This window comes from Herpailurus yagouaroundi, unplaced genomic scaffold, assembly GCF_014898765.1.
Source record: "Herpailurus yagouaroundi ecotype Mexico unplaced genomic scaffold, PumYag 166, whole genome shotgun sequence".
Lineage (NCBI taxonomy): Eukaryota > Metazoa > Chordata > Mammalia > Carnivora > Felidae > Herpailurus > Herpailurus yagouaroundi.
In genome coordinates, this window is record NW_024412407.1 from 35,667,787 (window position 1) to 35,686,140 (window position 18,354).

An 18,354-nucleotide genomic window follows, 5' to 3' on the forward strand; every position below is an offset into this window, starting at 1 on the left:
TATTTTTGGGACAGAGAGAGACAGAGCATGAATGGGGGAGGGGCAGAGAGAGAGGGAGACACAGAACTGGAAACAGGCTCCAGGCTCCGAGCCATCAGCCCAGAGCCCGACGCGGGGCTCGAACTCACGGACCGCGAGATCGTGACCTGGCTGAAGTCGGACGCCCAACCGACTGTGCCACCCAGGCGCCCCTTGATGTTTTGATAAATGTATATGCTTACCTTTCCTCCCCCTAAGTTTTTCATCACATCACTCCAGAAAGCTGTCTGAGCCCCTTTCAAGTCAATCTCTGCTTCCACCTAGTAACTACTGATTTCTATCACTGTAGATTGGTTTTGCGAATCTGGAACTTCATAGAATAGAGTCATGAAGTAGGTACTCTTTTTTGTATCTGGCTTCTTTTGTTCATCCTAAATTTAAAAATTCATCCTGTTTTGGAATGTAATGTGTTTTTTTTTGTATTGCTAAGTAGTATTTCATTGCATGAATATACCAGAATTTTATATCATCCTATTAATGGATATTTGTGTTGTTTCTAGATTTTAGCTATTATGAGTAAAGTTTCTGTGAACTAGTATGTACAATTGTTGTGGAGATGTTTTTTTTTCCCTTTTTTTTCTTTAAATTTATATTTTAGTTAACATACAGTGCACATTGGTTTCAGGAGTAGAATTCAGTGACTCATCACTTACATACAACACCCAGTGCTCATCCCAACAAGTGCCCTTTTTAATGTCCATCACCCATTTAGCCCATCCCTCATTCACCTCCCCTCCAGTAACCCTCAGTTTGGCCTCTGTCATTAAGAGTCTTTTGTGGTCTCTTTTCTCCTCCCGCCTTCCCATATGTTTGTCTGTTTTGTTTCTTAAATTCCACTTATCAGTGAAATCATATAGTATTTGTCTTTCTCTGAATGACTTATTTCACTTAGCATAATATTTTCTAGCTCCATCCACATCATTGCAATTGGCAAGATTTCATTCTTTTTGATGGCTGAGTAATATTCCAGTGTGTGTGTGTGTGTGTGTGTGTGTGTGTGTGTGTGTCTGTGTGTGCCACATCTTTATCTGTTCATCAGTTGATGGACATTGGGCGCTCTCTATAGTTTGGCTATTGTTGATAATGCTGCTATAAACATGGGGTTGCATGTATCCCTTTGAATCAGTATTTTTGTATCCTTTGGGTAAACACCTAATAGTGCAGTTGCTGGATTGTTGGGTAGTTCTATTTTTAGTTTCTCGAGAAACCTCTATACTGTTCTCCAGAGTGGCTCCATCAGTTTGCATTCCCACCAATAGTGTCAGAGGGTTCCCCTTTCTCTGCATTCTCGCCAACACCTGTTGTTTCTTGTGTTGTTAATTTTAGCCATTCTGACAGATGTGAGGTGGTATCTCATTGTGGTTTTGATTTGTATATCCTTGAGTGTATATCCTTGAGCATTTTTTCATGTGTCTGGTAGCTATCTGGATGTCTTCTTTGGAAGAGTGTCTCTATTCATGTTGTCTGCCCATTTCTTAACTGGGTTATTTGTGGATATGTTTTTATTTCTCTTGGATAAATACCTAAAGGTAAAATTGCTGGTTCATAGAGTTAGATGTATATTTAACTTTATAAGAAACTGACAAAGTGTTTTCCAAAGTGATTATACTAGTGGTGTATGAGAGTTCCACTTGCTCCATTGTTACCAACACTTAGTATTGTTAGTCTTTAATTTTTTAATTATTTATGTTATTTTATATATAGAGAGAGCGCAAATGAGGGAGAGGGGCAGAGAGAGAGAGAGAATCTCAGGCGGGCTCCACACTGAGTAACCTGATCCCACGACTCTCAGATCATGACCTGAGCCAAAATCAAGAGTCGGACACTCAACCAACTGAGCCACCCAGGTGCCCTAGTATTGTTAGTCTTTTAAGTGTTAGCCATTTTAGTGGGCGTGGAGTGATATCTTACTATGGTTTTAATTTGCATTTCCCTGATGATTGATGATATTGAGCATTCCTGTATCTAGTAAAGTCTTGCATCCATTAAAAAAATCAAAGTAAAATTTACCTACATTATATTTATATTTTTGGACCAGTATTGCTTGGGATAATAGCCCTCTCTGATTGTTTGCCATGGAGAGCACTCTTGTTTTTAACAACATTCCTGGGCATAGGTTTTTCCATTACTTGCTTCAAATAAAGTCAGCATTCTCTTGCAGGGCCAGGTAGCTGCCAAGTTTTAAGGTCTGCCGTGTCTTCTAAGGTGTGCCACACACTTAGCAGGGTGGATGGGGTGCACATAACTTCTGGCTGAAATGTCACACTTCCTCCTGAGATTTAGTAGATATTCCTGAATAAATGCTTCTCATTTTGTTGTTTATCCTTTGGTCAATTTTCACAGACTCTAATTACTTTTGACTGTCCTTTTTTTTTCTTTTCTTTTTTGGTTTTAGAGGAGAGGATTTGCTGAGTTTTTCACAGAGCAATTTTGGGAGCTCTGGCCTCTTTGTATTCGTTTTTTTTCTTGTTTTCCTGCAGTCTTTTTCTATACTGCAGCCACTCTCCTCCTCCTTGGCTGCTCCACTCCTCCAAACATCACAAAGCCAGTCATATCACTTTCAATCTTAAGTCTTCAGGTGTTGTTATTTGCTCTTAGAATAAAACCCAGAAAATTTTAAGATGGTCTAAAATTGTCTGGCTTGCTTTTTTTGTGTACTTTTATCTTGCATGAATCTGATCATTCTCCTCATTCTGGACATCCAATCATTATCCTCATTTTAGGGGACACTGCCTTCTCTATTCCTTACAAATCAAAGGCATAAGTGTTGGCTTTGCAATCTGGGGGATGTAGGTTTGAATTTCTGTTCTGCATTTATTAGCTGTGTGACTTTAAGTAACATGCTAACTCTTCTGAGTTGTCTGAAATACAGTGATGGACAAATATATTTCATAACACTGCTATAAGGCCTAAGTGAGATAATGTATGTAAAACCATCAGCACAATATCTTGTATCTAGCTACCTGATATTCTCTTCCCCTAATTCCCCTGAGTAAACAGTTTATATGAAATACCTATTTGTACAAGCGGAATCATTTTAGTATTACCATTCCAACATTATTTTTGAGTAAAATTTATGCCTGAATTTCTATTGTGTTTGAACATGTTTATTTGGGTATCTCATATCTAATTCAGAGCACCTTCATTAACTTAAAAAAATATGCTTTTGGGGCGCCTGGGTGGTGCAGTCGGTTAAGCGTCCGACTTTAACCAGGTCACGATCTCGCGGTCCGTGAGTTCGAGCCCTGCGTCAGGCTCTGGGCTGATGGCTCAGAGCCTGGAGCCTGTTTCCGATTCTGTGTCTCCCTCTCTCTCTGCCCCTCCCCCATTCATGCTCTGTCTCTCTCTGTCCCAAAAATAAATAAACGATGAAAAAAAAATATGCTTTTAATTGAAATATAACACATTAAGAATTTTACCTTTAACAAGGAAAATTTTCTCCACCCCCCCCCGAAATGAGACTATTAATAATAGATTTCTGTTTTTTTTTTAATTTTGGAAAAAGCTTCAAACTTGTAGAATAGAAGCAAAAATGGTACAATGAACTCCTATATACTCTAACCACAGTACAAGAATCATATTTAGGAAATTAACATCAGTACATTTCTGTTAGGTAATTTGATAGTCCCTTAGATTTTCCCAGGTTTCCTAATAATGTTTTCATAGCATTTTCCCCAGCTGCTCGGTCTAGAACCATGCACTTTATGTAGTTACCATGTGTCTTTATTGTGTTCTAATGTAGATTAGATTTATTCTGCTCTAATCTAATCTAATCTAATCTAGATTAGTTTCTCAGCCTTTCTTTGACTTTCATGACATTGATATTTTCAAAGGCCATTTGTTTTCTAGAAGTTTCTCAATTTTCTCCACTTTTTCATAATTGTGTTCAGGTTATGCATTTTTTGGCAGATACTATTTAAGAGAGTCTGCATGAAAGCATATCCTTTCCAGTGCATCACATATGTGACACCAGTTTGTTCCCTCTCATTGATGATGTTAACTTAGGTGATGTGGTTAAGGTAGTATCCACCAAGTTTATTTTCTCTAAAGTTACTATTTTCCCCTTTGTCATCAATAAGTAACCTGTGGGGAGATACATTGAGAGTGTGAATACCCTTTTTCTTAGTAAACTTTGATCACACAGTGTTTGCATGCTTGATGGTGCTTATCTGAATCAGTTATTACCATGGTGGTGACAAAAAGGTAAATTGTTAAAATTTTGATAATACTCAGGGGTTTTAGTTTTAGTGTTCTTGAGGGAGCTTTCTTTATCTAATAGTGATAGTTAAAAATTATTTGGGTATTACCTTGCTTATGTCATGGATTTGTTTATATGGTTTTTAGGTTCATGTACTGGACAGACTGGGGAGAAGTACCAAAGATAGAACGTGCTGGAATGGATGGTTCAAGTCGCTTCATTATAATAAACACTGAAATTTACTGGCCAAATGGACTGACTTTGGATTATGAGGAACAGAAGCTTTATTGGGCAGATGCAAAACTCAATTTCATCCACAAATCAAATCTGGATGGAACAAATCGGTAAGATTGCCTTATTAAGTTTATTTTTAAACTTTAAGTAAACATCATGGTGTTTTGATATCGTAAGCAAATTATAAAGGCCTAATTTTATTATGAATAAATTTATGTATTTTTGGCCAAGTGTCAAAGAGGAAGAAGAGTACACTTTTAGTTTGCTCTTGACAAAAGGTAACTACATTTCATCTATCTTGATAGGACTTAGAACTTATAGACTGTATTTTTTTCTCTTTCTTTCTTTCTTTCTTTCTTCCTTTCTTTCTTTCTTTCTCTCTCTCTCTCTCTTTCTTTCTCTCTCTCTCTCTTTCTTTTCTTTCTTTCTTTCTTTCTTTCTTTCTTTCTTTCTTTCTTTCACTCTGAGCTAATTTAGTTATAATACACAAACACGGAATTTCTTGTCAGATCATGTTCAGAATTTTACTGACACTTTCTATTTATGTTCTTGTGTTTGAATGATTATTTTGTTTTCTAGTGGTCTCATTCTTAAGACCTCAACAGAAACAGAACCTTAGATAGTTGAAGGAATTTTTCCAAGTGTAAACATTTGTAAGTTATCTGAACCATGAATCAGGAAGCATTTGGAAGTCTTGAAAATCATGAAAGATTTAAATAATTTATTAAAATAATTTATTAAAATAAAGTTTTTGTAACTATGGAGTTGGGAGTATTTTCTTGCTTGTTTTAAAAAAGAATGAAACGACTTATAACAAGATGGTTTAAAAACAATTGGAAATAAATGAAGGAAAGTAAGAAGTATGTGATGAATATAAAAACATGAATATAAAAACATGCTTTGTTTGTACTTCTCTCGCTTTGAGAGAGATGCTAGGAAGTAAATCTGGTCATGTCATAGTTTTTTTTGACTTTCTCAGAATACTCGTACAAAAACTAATGAAACTAGATAGCAAATTCAGAAGCATACCATAAAACTGACCTCAGGCATCCAGAAGTCAAAGCAGGTAAGAGCAGACCACTAGCAGCCACAAGAGAAAGTTGAATGGGGTATTGCATAGAACTTGAAAACAGAAGACCTCCAAAATAGCTTCAACTATTTAGTAGACAATTTGCTGGACTATATTAAGAGCAGCAGCTGAAATGAGACAGTGGCGGGAGTTGCCCACTCCAGTATCAGCCAAATACAGTGTGTTCATGGTAAAGACAGAAGAGGATAGAGCTGTCTGGCTCCTGAGAATTCTTGAAACAGAACTTCTAGAGTTCTCTACCAGTACAGGGTGTAGCACACTGAATGGAAACAAAATACAATAGTAGCATCAAATGAGCAGAATAGGGAAAGTTAGAGGGTCAGAAGAGGAAGAAAAGAGAAAGTTCAGATAAGAATTGGCAGAGAAACAGCTGGGAGGTCTCAGAAAGGAAGCTGCCATATTGTTTAACATTACAGGAAAACAATAGAAGAGTCAGTTCTGTAAAACTGGAAAAACTACCTTGAACGCCATCTTCTAAAAATTCAGGAAAACTAATTTTCCATTAACATGAGAAACACAATAGTATCAAGGTAAAATCCCATTTAAAATTATTATAAAGAATATCTGACATTTATAACAGTTTTTTAAGCTAATAACAGCTTTGAATGCATCTTAGCTTTATAGTTTTTACTCTCCCTCCCACATTTAATGTTTCTGTCACAGTTTGCATCTTTTTACCTTATGTATCCATTAACACATTATAGTTACTTTTACTACTTTTATTTTTTAACCTTCATACTAGATTTATAAGTGATTTACCCACCAATATTACAAAATTAGAGCATTCTGAATTAAACCATATACTTACCTTTTTACCAGTGAGATTTATACTTTCATGCTTTCTTGTTACTAATTAGCGCTCTTTTTGTTTCAGCTTGGAGGAAGTCCCCTTAACATTTCTTGTAAGGCTGATCTAGTGGTGATAAACTCCTTCTGCTTTTCCTTTTCTAGAAAATTCTTTATTTCTCCTTCCATTCAGACAGCTTTGCCAGGTAGAGTATTCTTGGTTGGCAGTTCCCCCGCTTCTCGGCACTTTTAATATATTTTGCCATCCTCTCCTGGCTTCCAGAGTTTCTGCTGAAAAATATGCTGATGGTCTTACAAGGATTCCCTTGTGTGAAACAAGTTCTTTTTCTCCTGTTGTTTTTAAGATACTCTTTGTGTCTTTAACATTTGACAATTTAATTAAAATATATCTTGGAGTAGGTTTTTTTGGATTCATCTTTTTTGAAACTTTCTGGGCTTCTTGTATCTGGATGTCTATTTCTTTCCCCAGGTTAGGGCAGTTTTCAGGTATTTTCTTTCAGTAAACTTCCTGACCGTTTGTCTTCATCCTCTCCTTCTGGGGCCATTATCATGTGAGTAGTGGTCTACTTGCTGATCTCCTAAAATTCCCATAAACTATCTGGGACACTTGGGTGACTTAGTCAACTAAACGTCTGACACTTGATGTCGGCTCAGGTCATGATCTCACAGTTTGTGGGATTGAGCCCTGTGTTGGGCTCTGTGCTGACAGCATGGAACCTGCTTGGGAGTCTCTCTTCCTCTCCCCTGCATGTGCTCTCTCTCTCAAAATAAAAAAAGTAAATTTAAAAAAGTCCCTTAAACTGTCTTCACTTTTATTGTTTTTTCTTTCTGTTTCTTTGGATGAATTCTACTGCCCTGTCTTTGAATTTGCTGATACTTTCTTCTGCTTGATCTAGTCTGCTGTTGAACTCCTCTCTCAAATTTTTAGTTCAGTTATTGTATTCTTTGCTGTGTAATTTTTATTGGTGCTTTCCTATATTTTCTCTCTTTGTTAAAATTCTCACTTTATTCATGCATTGTTCTGACCTTGGTGAACATGTTTATGACTGTTACTTTGAACTCTTTATCAAGTAAATCACTTATCTTTGTTTCACTAAGGTCTGTTTCTGGATTTTTTTCTTGCTCTTTTGTTTGGAACATATTCTTCTGTTTGTTCATTTTTCTTTACTTTGTGTTGGTTTCTACACGTTAGATTAAAAAAAAAAAAAAACCAGGGTGCCTGGGTGGCTCAGTCGGTTGAGCAACTGACTTCAGCTAGGGTCATGATCTCACAGTTCATGGGTTTGAGCCTCGTGTCAGGCTCTGTGCTGACAGCTCGGAGCCTGGAGCCTGCTTCAGATTCTGTGTGTCTCTCTCTGTTCCTCCCCTGTTCGTTCTCTGTCTCTCAAAAATAAATAAACGTTAAAAAAATTAAAAAAAAAAAAAAACACCACCAAAACACCACCCCTCCTACTTTTGATGGACTGGTATTCTGTAGGACATCAACCTTATCAACCAGCCTGATGTGAGTTCTTGGTTGTCTCTCATACTTGGGTGATTGCCCGAAGTGCCTTCTTCTTCTTCTTCTTCTTCTTCTTCTTTTTTTTAAATTTGTTGTTTATTTATTTTGAGAGAGAGAGACAGAGAGAGAGAGAGAGAGAGAACGAGAACACAAGTGGTGGAGGGGCAGAGAGAAGGAGAGACAGAATCCCAAGCAGGGTCCACACCATCAGCACAGAGCCTGATGTGGGGCTTGAATTCACGAATTGCAAGATCATGACCTGAGCCCAGATTAAGAGTTGGATGTTTAACCAACTGTGCCACCCAGACACCCCCCAAACTGCCTTCTTTATTCTTAGTGGCTTCCAGTAGTTGAGAGTGTGCCCAGATTTATCAGGTGTTCCAAAGGGAAGGATCACAGTCAGCACCTGCAGGCTGATTGGAAGCTAGATCACCCAGGAAATAACTGGGAAAGTATATAGGTAGGGGCCTTACAGGGAGAGACTTAGAGATGGACATTTCTGCCTGTTTCCACAGCACTGGACCCAGGTATACAGCCTGGGTACACAGGTATATGTACCCATTAAGAACTACCTCATTGCTACAGCCCTGTGCAGCTTATAAATGTAAACCCCATTAGTTTTCAGAGACAGGTGATCCAGAGTCCCATCTCTTGGGTGGCATCTGTAAAAGCTGGGGCTTCAGATGTGTCTGTAAGCTGATTGTGTGGAGATACTGGAGATTTGGATTGGGCTAGAGAGAAAAGGTGGAGGTGGTGTCTGTAGAACTCCCTGGTCTCCTGGGATGATTGTTGTCAGCTCCTGGATATCTGCTAAATTAGAAACCTTACTTCAGGTTTCTTTCAGGGAAATAGACTTCCTATAGGGAGAGATTGGGACATGGGTGATTCTGACTATTTCTTCTGTGCTGAGCCCTGCTGGGATAGATGTCCTACATAAGTTTCCTGGTAGCCAACAGCAAAAATCTATTGTATACACAGAAAAGATTAGTAGGAATCTAAGCATACCAATATAGAATATCAGATCACAAAGAGAGCAAGAAAAGAACAAATGAAATACAAAACAGCCAGAAAACAATGAACTAAATGGCAAGATTAAGTCCATATCTATCAGTTATTACTTTATATAGAAATGGACTAAATTCTTTAATAAAAACTCATAGAGTGGCTGAATGGATAAAAACACAAGACTCACTATATTCTGCCTACAAGAGACTCACTTTAGCTTTTAAGGTCATTGAGGCAGAAAATCAATAGGACTAAAATTACCTGTGAGACCAGGTAGACTTAAGAGACATTTAAAAACATTCCATCTTGGGACGCCTGGGTGGCGCAGTCGGTTAAGCATCCGACTTCAGCCAGGTCACGATCTCGCGGTCCGTGAGTTCGAGCCCCGCGTCAGGCTCTGGGCTGATGGCTCGGAGCCTGGAGCCTGTTTCCGATTCTGTGTCTCCCTCTCTCTCTGCCCCTCCCCCGTTCATGCTCTGTCTCTCTCTGTCCCAAAAATAAATAAACGTTGAAAAAAAATAAAAAAATAAAAACATTCCATCCAGTAGCACCAGAACACACATTTTTCTCAAGTGCATATGGAACATTCTCCAAAATAGATCTTATGTTAGTCCACAGACAAATGTTAATAAATTTAAGAAGGTTAAAATCATATCATGCATTTTGCTGACTACAGTGGTATGAAACTAGAAATCAGTTACAAGAAGAAAAGTGGAGAATTATCATCTCATACCTGTTAGAATGGCTGTTATGAAAAAGACAAGAAATAACAAGTGTTGGCAAGGATGTGGAGAAAAGGAAACTCTCGTGCCCTGTTGGTGGGAATGTAAACTGGGACAGCCACTGTGGAAAACAGTATGAAAGTTCGTCAAGAAATTAAAAATAGAACTACCATGTGATCCAGCAATTCTACTTCTGAGTATTTATCTGAAGAAAATAGAAATACTAGCTTAAAAATATATATACACCCCCATGTTCATTAAAGCGTTATTTATAATAGCCAAGATATGGAAATAACCTCAGTGCCCTTTGATGGATGGATGACGAAAATGAGGTAAATCCCAAAAAAGAATATTACTCAGTTTTAAGGAGAGTGAACATGGATGGAACTTAAGGGCATTCATTATGCTATGTGAAAGAAGTTAGAGAAAGACAAATACTGTATGAACTCACTTATGTGTAGAATCTAAAAAACAAAACCAAGCTCATAGATACAGAGAACAGATTGGTGGTTGCCAGAGACAGGGGATGGGCATGGGCAAAATGGATGAAGGGAGTCAAAAGAAAAAGGTACAGACTTTAGTTATAAAGTAAGTCAGTCAGGGGGATGTAATGTACATCATGGTGACTATAGTTAATGGTACTGTATTGCATACTTTAAAGTTATTAAGAGTAAATCTTTTTTTAATGTTTATTTACTTATTTTGAGAGAGAGAGTAGGGGAAGGGCAGAGAGAGGGAGAGAGAGAATCCCAAGCGGGCTCTGCCCCAGCATGGGGCTTGATCTCACAAATTGTAAGATATGACCTGAGCTGAAATCAGGAGTTGGATTCTTAACCAGCTGAGCCACCCAGGTGCCCAAGAGTAAATCTTAAATGTTCTTGTTGTATGGAAACCAGTTTGACAATAAATTTCATATTAAAAAAAAATCTTAAATGTTCTTACTACAAGAAGAATGTTTTGTAACTATGTATGGTGATGGATATTAATTAGACTTACTGTGGTGATCATTTTGAAATATATACAGATATTGAATGCTTATATCATACCTGAAACTAATATAAAGTGTGTCAATTATTCCTCAATTAAAAAAAAAGAAAATTAGAAAATTTACTGATATGTGGTGGTGAAACAAATTCCTGAAAAATCTCTGGGTTAAGGAAGAAATCAAAGGAGAAATCAAAAGTATCTGAGACCAATAAAAATCCAAATGCAACATCTCTCAAAACTTAAGAGATACAACAAAAGCAGTTTTTTTTTATGTTGTTCTTCTTTTTTTTTTTTAATATATGAAATTTATTGTCAAATTGGTTTCCATACAACACCCAGTGCTCATCCCAAAAGGTGCCCTCCTCAATACCCATCACCCACCCTCCCCTCCCTCCCACCCCCCATCAACCCTCAGTTTGTTCTCAGTTTTTAACAGTCTCTTATGAACAAAAGCAGTTTTAAGAGGGAAGTTCATAGGGATAATTGCCTATAGTAAGGAACGAAAGCTCAATCTACATTTATTCTTCAAAGAACTAGATAAAGAGAACAAACTAAGCCCAAAGTTTCTGGAATGAAGGAAATACCAAAGAATTAGAGTGGAAATTCATGAAATAGAGACAATAAAGGCAATAGAAAAGATCTATCTAATCAAATTAAGAGCTCTTTTTGAAGAGAGGAACAAAATAGACAAACCTTTAGCTAGGCTTAACAAGAAAAAAGAAGACTGAAGTAAAATCAGAAGTGAGAGAGTAGACATTACAACTGATACCACACAAATACAAAGGATCAGAGGAGACTACTATGAACAAGTATACACCAAACAAATTGAGCAACCTAGAAGAAATGGAATATTCCTAGAAACATACAGTCTGTCAAGACTGAATCATGAAAAGGGTGCCTGGGTGGCTAAGGGGTGCCTGGGTAGCTCAGTTGGTTAAGTATCCAACTTCGGCTCAGGTCATGATCTCAGGCAGGGTTCGTGAGTTCAAGCCCCGTGTCAGGCTCTGTTGTCACAGCTCTCAAAAATGAATAAACATTTAAAAAATAATAATAATAAACCCCGAATCATGAAGAAATAGAAAATCTGAATGGATCAGATACTTACAAGGAGATTGAATTAGCAATCAAAAGCCTCTCAAAAAACAAAAGTCTAGGACCAGACTGCTTCACTGGTAAACTCTACCACACCCTTGAGGAAGAATTAATACCAACCCTTCTTAAAATCTTCTACAGAATAGAAGAGGGGGGAGTACTTTCCCATTTTATAGCTATTATATTACCTTGATATTAAAATCAGACAAGGGACCTACAAGAAAGAAAAATTACCGTCCAATATTCCTAATGAATATAGATGCATAAATCCTTTTTTTTAAATGCATAAATTCTTGGGGCGCCTGGGTGGCGCAGTCGGTTAAGCGTCCGACTTCAGCCAGGTCACGATCTCGCGGTCCGTGAGTTCGAGCCCCGCGTCGGGCTCTGTGCTGACAGCTCAGAGCCTGGAGCCTGTTTCCGATTCTGTGTCTCCCTCTCTCTCTGACCCTCCCCCGTTCATGCTCTGTCTCTCTCTGTCCCAAAAATAAATAAACGTTGAAAAAAAAATTTAAATGCATAAATTCTTAACAAAATACTAGCAAACCAAATTCAACAGTACATTAAAAAGATCGTAATCAAGTGGTATATATTCCAGTGGCAAAATTAAATATTCATGATTAAATCTCAACAAAATGAGTATATAGGGAACATACCTTAACATGATAAAGGCTATATATGATAAACCCATAGGTAATACTATACTCAAAAAGTGAGAAGCTGAAAACAAGATAAGGGTGCTCACTCTTGCTGTTACTCAACCTAGTACTGGTGGTCCTAGCCAGTGCAGTTAGGCAAGAAAAAGAAATAAAGAGCATCCATAAAAGAAAGGATTAAGTAAAATTGTCTCTATTTGCATAAGACCTGATGTTATATATAGATAATCCTAAAAACCACCAAAAAACTATTAGAATGAATAAATTCGGTAAAGGTGCAATATACAAAATCAATATACAAAAATCAGTTGCATTTCTATATGCTAGTACTATCAGAAAGAGAAACTAAGAAGACAATTGTATTTACTATAGCATGAAAAATATATGTATATAACACACAGTAAGAGATTTAAACAAGGAAGTGAAAGGTCTGTACCTTGAATACTATAAGATGCTGATGAAAGAAACTGAAAAAGACAAAAATAAATGTAAAGATAATTCTTTCTTATGGGTTGGAAGAATTCGTTTGTTAAAATGGCCATAGTACCCAAAGCCACCTCCAGAATCAGTGTAATGCCTATCAAAATTACAGTGAAATTTTTCACAGAAATGGAATAAACATTTGATGACACCACAAAAGCCCCCTAATAACCAATGCAGTTTTGGGAATGAAGAACAAAGCATAGAGGCATCATACTCCCTTATTTCAGACTATATTCCAAAGCTACAGTAATGAAAACAGTACAGTGGTGGCAAAAAAACCGGCACCTAGATCAGTGGAACAGATTAGAGAGCCCAGAAATAAACCAGTGCATATATGATCAATTAATTTATGACAAAAGAGCTAAGAATGTACAGTAGTGAAAGGATAGTCTTGCCCATATAATGATGTTGCAAAATTGAGCAGATGCACAAAAGAATAAAACTGGACAGGGTGCCTGGGTTGTTCAGTTGGTTAAGTTCAGATCATGATCTCACGGTTCATGAGTTCGAGCCGTGCTATCATTGCAGAGCTTGCTTGGGATTCTCTCTCTTTCCCTCACTTTCTCTCTCTCCTCCCCCACTTGTGCTCATGTTCTTTCTCTAAAAAGTAAATAAACTTAAAAAAAAAAAATAAAACTGGACGTGTATTTTATACTATGCACAAAAATCAACTCAAAATGGGTTAAAGACATACATTTAAAACCTGAAACCATAAAATGCCTAGAAGAAAACATGGGGTAAGCTCCTTGACATCAATATTGACAGTGATTTTTTGGTTTTGTCAACAGAAGCAAGATAATGAAAGCAAAAATAAATAAGTAGGACTGCATCAAACTAAAAAGCTGCACAATAAAGGAAACCATCAACAAAATGAAAGGCAGCATGCAGAATGGGATAAAATATTTGTAAATTTTATGTTTGATAGGTTGCTAACATCCAGAATGTATAAAAAACATACATAACCGAATCGTAAAAAATCTCATTAAGAAATGGACAGATGGGGCACCTGGGTGGCTCAGTCGGTTAAGCATCTGACTTTTGATCTTAGCTCACATCTTGATCTCAGGGTCCTGAGTTCAAGCCCTGCATTGGCTCCCTGAGGCACACGAAGCCTACCTAAAAAAAAAAAAAAAAAAAAAAAAGGACAAAGGAACTTAATTTTTCCAAGGAGGACCTGCAGATGGCCATCAGGCATGTGAAAAGGTGCTCAACATAACTAATCATCAGGGAAATGCAAATTAAAACTACAGTTAGTTATCACCTCACACTTATTAGAATTTCTACCATCAAAAAGTTGAGATAAGTGTTGGCAGGAATGTCAAGAAAAGGGAACCCTTTTGCACTGTTGATGGGATTGTATATTGGTGCAGCCAGCATGGAGGCCCCTCAGAAAATTAAAAATATTATTACCATGTGATCCAGTAATCTCACTTTGGGGTGTATGTCCAAAGGAAATCAAAATAGGGTCTTGAGATATCTGCATTCCCATGTTCATAGTAGCATTATTAATAATACCCAGTACATTGGAATTATTTATGTCTGTCAGTGAATGAATAAAGAAGGTGGTGGTATATATACATTCAGTACAGTATCATTCAGCCATGAGAAGGAAGGACATCCTGCTGTTTGTGATGACATGGGTGGACCTTGAGGCCATTAGGCTTAGTGAAATGAGCCAGGTAGAGAATGACAAATACTGCATGGTATCAGATGTATGTGGAATCTTTTTTTTTTTTTAAGTTAATTTCATAGAAACAAAGAGAAGAAAAGTGGTTACCAGGGAATGAGGGGTGAGGTAAATAGGAAGAGGTTTTGTAAAAAGGTATATAAACTTTCAGATTGAAGATGAATAAGTTCTGAGATTTAATATGTAACATTGTCTTTTTAGTTGATAACATTGTACTATATAATTGAAATTTGCTAAATGTTTCCCCCTCCCCAACAAAAAGAAAGACAAACAAAACCAAAAATGCATGAGATGTGATAATTAACTAGGTGTGGAGAATCATTTTACACTTTATGTGTATGTCGTATCATCACTATGTACACTTTAAATGTTTTTCAATTTTATGTCAGTTATACCTCAATAAAGCTGAAGAAAAAGGAAGAGAAAAAGAATAATGTCCTTACATAGAAAACTCCTCCAGAAAGATATGTCAATAGGACTGATCAAACCTCCATTTAGAAATGCACAATCAGATTGAGACACCAATGTCACATGTCAAAGATCAAAATAAATTAAAATGAGAAAATTCAGAAATGAGATGACAGAACTAAAAATTATAAGTGAAGAAAGATTATTTGAGGAAAGATAGCTAAAGTAGAAGGGACATAAGACTGAATAAACAGAAAACATCTTTAAGTAGGAGTTGAAAAAGAAGAAACTTTTTTTTTAATTTTAATTTTTATTTTTTTTTTCAATATATGAAATTTATTGTCAGATTGGTTTCCATACAACACCCAGTGCTCATCCCAAAAGATGCCCTCCTCAATACCCATCCCCCACCCTCCCCTCCCTCCCACCCCCCATCAACCCTCAGTTGTTCTCAGTTTTTCAGAGTCTCTTATGCTTTGGCTCTCTCCCACTCTAACCTCTTTTTTTTTTAATTGTTTTTTCCTTCCCCTCCCCCATGGGTTTCTGTTAAGTTTCTCAGGATCCACATAAGAGTGAAACCATATGGTATCTGTCTTTCTCTGTATGGCTTATTTCACTTAGCATCACACTCTCCAGTTCCATCCACGTTGCTACAAAGGGCCATATTTCGTTCTTTCTCATTGCCATGTAGTACTCCATTGTGTATATAAACCACAATTTCTTTATCCATTCATCAGTTGATGGACATTTAGACTCTTTCCATAATTTGGCTATTGTTGAGAGTGTTGCTATAAACATTGGGGTACAAGTGCCCCTATGCATCAGTACTCCTGTATCCCTTGGGTAAATTCCTAACAGTGCTATTGCTGTGTCATAGGGTAGGTCTATTTTTAATTTTCTGAGGAACCTCCACACTGTTTTCCAGAGTGGCTGCACCAGTTTGCATTCCCACCAACAGTGCAAGAGGGTTCCCGTTTCTCCACATCCTCTCCAGCATCTATAGTCTCCTGATGTGTTCATTTTGGCCACTCTGACTGGCGTGAGGTGATATCTGAGTGTGGTTTTGATTTGTATTTCCCTGATAAGGAGCGACGTTGAGCATCTTTTCATGTGCCTGTTGGCCATCCGGATGTCTTCTTTAGAGAAGTGTCTATTCATGTTTTCTGTCCATTTCTTCACTGGGTTGTTTTTCGGGTGTGGAGTTTGGTGAGCTCTTTATAGATTTTGGATACTAGCCCTTTGTCCGATATGTCATTTGCAAATATCTTTTCCCATTCCGTTGGTTGCCTTTTAGTTTTGTTGTTTGCTTCCTTTGCTGTGCAGAAGCTTTTTATCTTCATAAGGTCCCAGTAGTTCATTTTTGCTTTTAATTCCCTTGCCTTTGGGGGTGTGTTGAGTAAGAGATTGCTACGGCTGAGGTCAGAGAGGTCTTTTCCTGCTTTCTCCTCTAGGGTTTTGATGGTTTCCTGTCTCACATTCAGGTCCTTTATCCATTTTGAGTTTATTTTTGTGAATGGTGTGAGAAAGTGGTCTAGTTTCAACCTTCTGCATGTTGCTATCCAGTTCTCCCAGCACCATTTGTTAAAAGAGACTGTCTTTTTTCCATTGGATGTTCTTTCCTGCTTTGTCAAAGATTAGTTGGCCATACGTTTGTGAGTCTAGTTCTGGGGTTTAAGAAGAAACATTTAAAGACCAAAGTGAAATGTAAAAATTTTAAAAAGGTGTGAGAGAGTGACAAATATTGAAGGTAGTCAAAGAAGAAACAACAGAGATAAAAGACCCTTTTAGGAAGATAACCAAAGCGAGGGAATAGACCACATAAGAAAAACTATAATTCAGGCAAAGTTAAAACAAGATTTGAAACTACAGATCGAAAGAGAACACTATGTACCTGAGAATGATAGTCAAAGCAAACAACACCAAGACATTCTGGTAAAATTATTTTATAGAGAAAAAAAAATACTCTCTCGATCTCTAACATAATTTAAAAGGAAAAGAGAATTGAATTAGCATCAGACTTTCTCTCACAGTTTCACTTCATGTCAGGATTAAATAGAATAATAATTTCAAGATACTCGAGTAAGAAAATGTGAGGCAGTTTTTTTTTTTAATCATAACTGGCTTTCTCTTATAAAGGTATAGATACACTCTTACCAACATGCAGGAGGTCAAGAAATACTGTTTCCCTGAGTCATTCCTGAAAATGTGCCAGTGCCTGAGCTTTAGACAACCAAAATGATGAGTGAGATATTTTTAAAAAAGGTTTGGTGAAGAGCATTAATTATATAATTATTTGTAGTATGAAAACTAAAGGAGGATTGAAATTGAGAGGGTTATAGTATGTAGCAATTACATTTTAGATAAGATAGCTAAAGTGCCACTATAAAAAATGAAGCAAGAATAGAGGGTACTATATGCAGAAATGCTGTTGAACTCTTCATAGTAACTACATTGGTGTATTGGCATTAATGCTCAATTCTGAGGGTTTTTTTTTTTTTGAGATTGTTTAATTTTGGATTAAGTGAGTAATCATTGGATATATTAATTCTTTTGCCCTTGGATAAGCAGGATTTTCAGTGTGGAAGAAGTGAAATAAATGTAATATTTTAGAGGTTAAGGAAGGAAGACTGATAATTCTGCATTTTAATTGGAAGTAATGGCATGAGCTTAGTAGGTATTTTATGTTACACAGATACATATACAGAAATATGTATGTTTCCTAACTATGACTGCTAAAGAGGAATAGGGAGAAAAAACATAAAATAACTATGTTATAACCTTGGAAAACTGTTCCACCTTAAAAGAATTCATACATTTCAGGTGAAATGGTTGATTTTATGTCTATGGCAAGAAATGTACAAGATAAGCTGGAACATACAACGTACCAGATAGCAAAGAGTCTATTACAGACCACTGGGGTCATTTTAGTAAGCCTGGAGAAGTAACTTGGGAAGTGCCTCTCAGGTCAAAGATGGAAAGAAACTCATCAAGTATGTTTAAATCCTTGAGTTCATGATGACATTGTAGAAGGAAGTGGTCAGTTTGAGAGGATGACAGGGAACCAATTCATTACTTCTAACGTTGGTGATAAAGGGAAAGAATCAAGCAATTCATTTTCCCTTTCTTAACTGAAGCTACCAGTAGTTGACAGAATAGTAGATACGAGAAAGCTATTCCCACTAATATATGAAAAATAAATGATAAAATCAGCATATCAGCATTTTATAATTTCCAGTGAAATTAGATGTAGGCAGTGAAGGTCAATGGCTGCTGACATCATAACCAAGAAAAAAACAGACATTATTTGCCGATGGAAGAAAAGTACACCATCTTTCATTTTGCCAAAGGTGTCAGTTTGACATGCATCTGACCAAACTTTGAATTTGCAGGAAATATGCATGAAAAACAGGGACAGAGAAACATAACTGAACTGCTCTATGAGTATGCA

The 18,354-nt window shown here is 36.9% G+C and overlaps 1 protein-coding gene across 5 annotated transcripts in view; it reads left to right on the forward strand.

The window, feature by feature from the left end:
• LRP6 (LDL receptor related protein 6) overlaps positions 1 to 18,354 on the forward strand; it is a 190,224-nt gene that overhangs the window by 73,264 nt on the left and 98,606 nt on the right. For all 5 annotated transcript variants that reach the window (XR_005794568.1, XR_005794569.1, XM_040488900.1 and 2 more), the window contains one exon: positions 4,384 to 4,581. Coding sequence is in view for 3 of the 5 variants with exons in the window: in XM_040488900.1 (XP_040344834.1) it covers positions 4,384 to 4,581 (198 nt within the window). In the remaining 2 variants the exon portion in view is untranslated. The remainder of the gene's footprint in view (positions 1 to 4,383; positions 4,582 to 18,354) is intronic.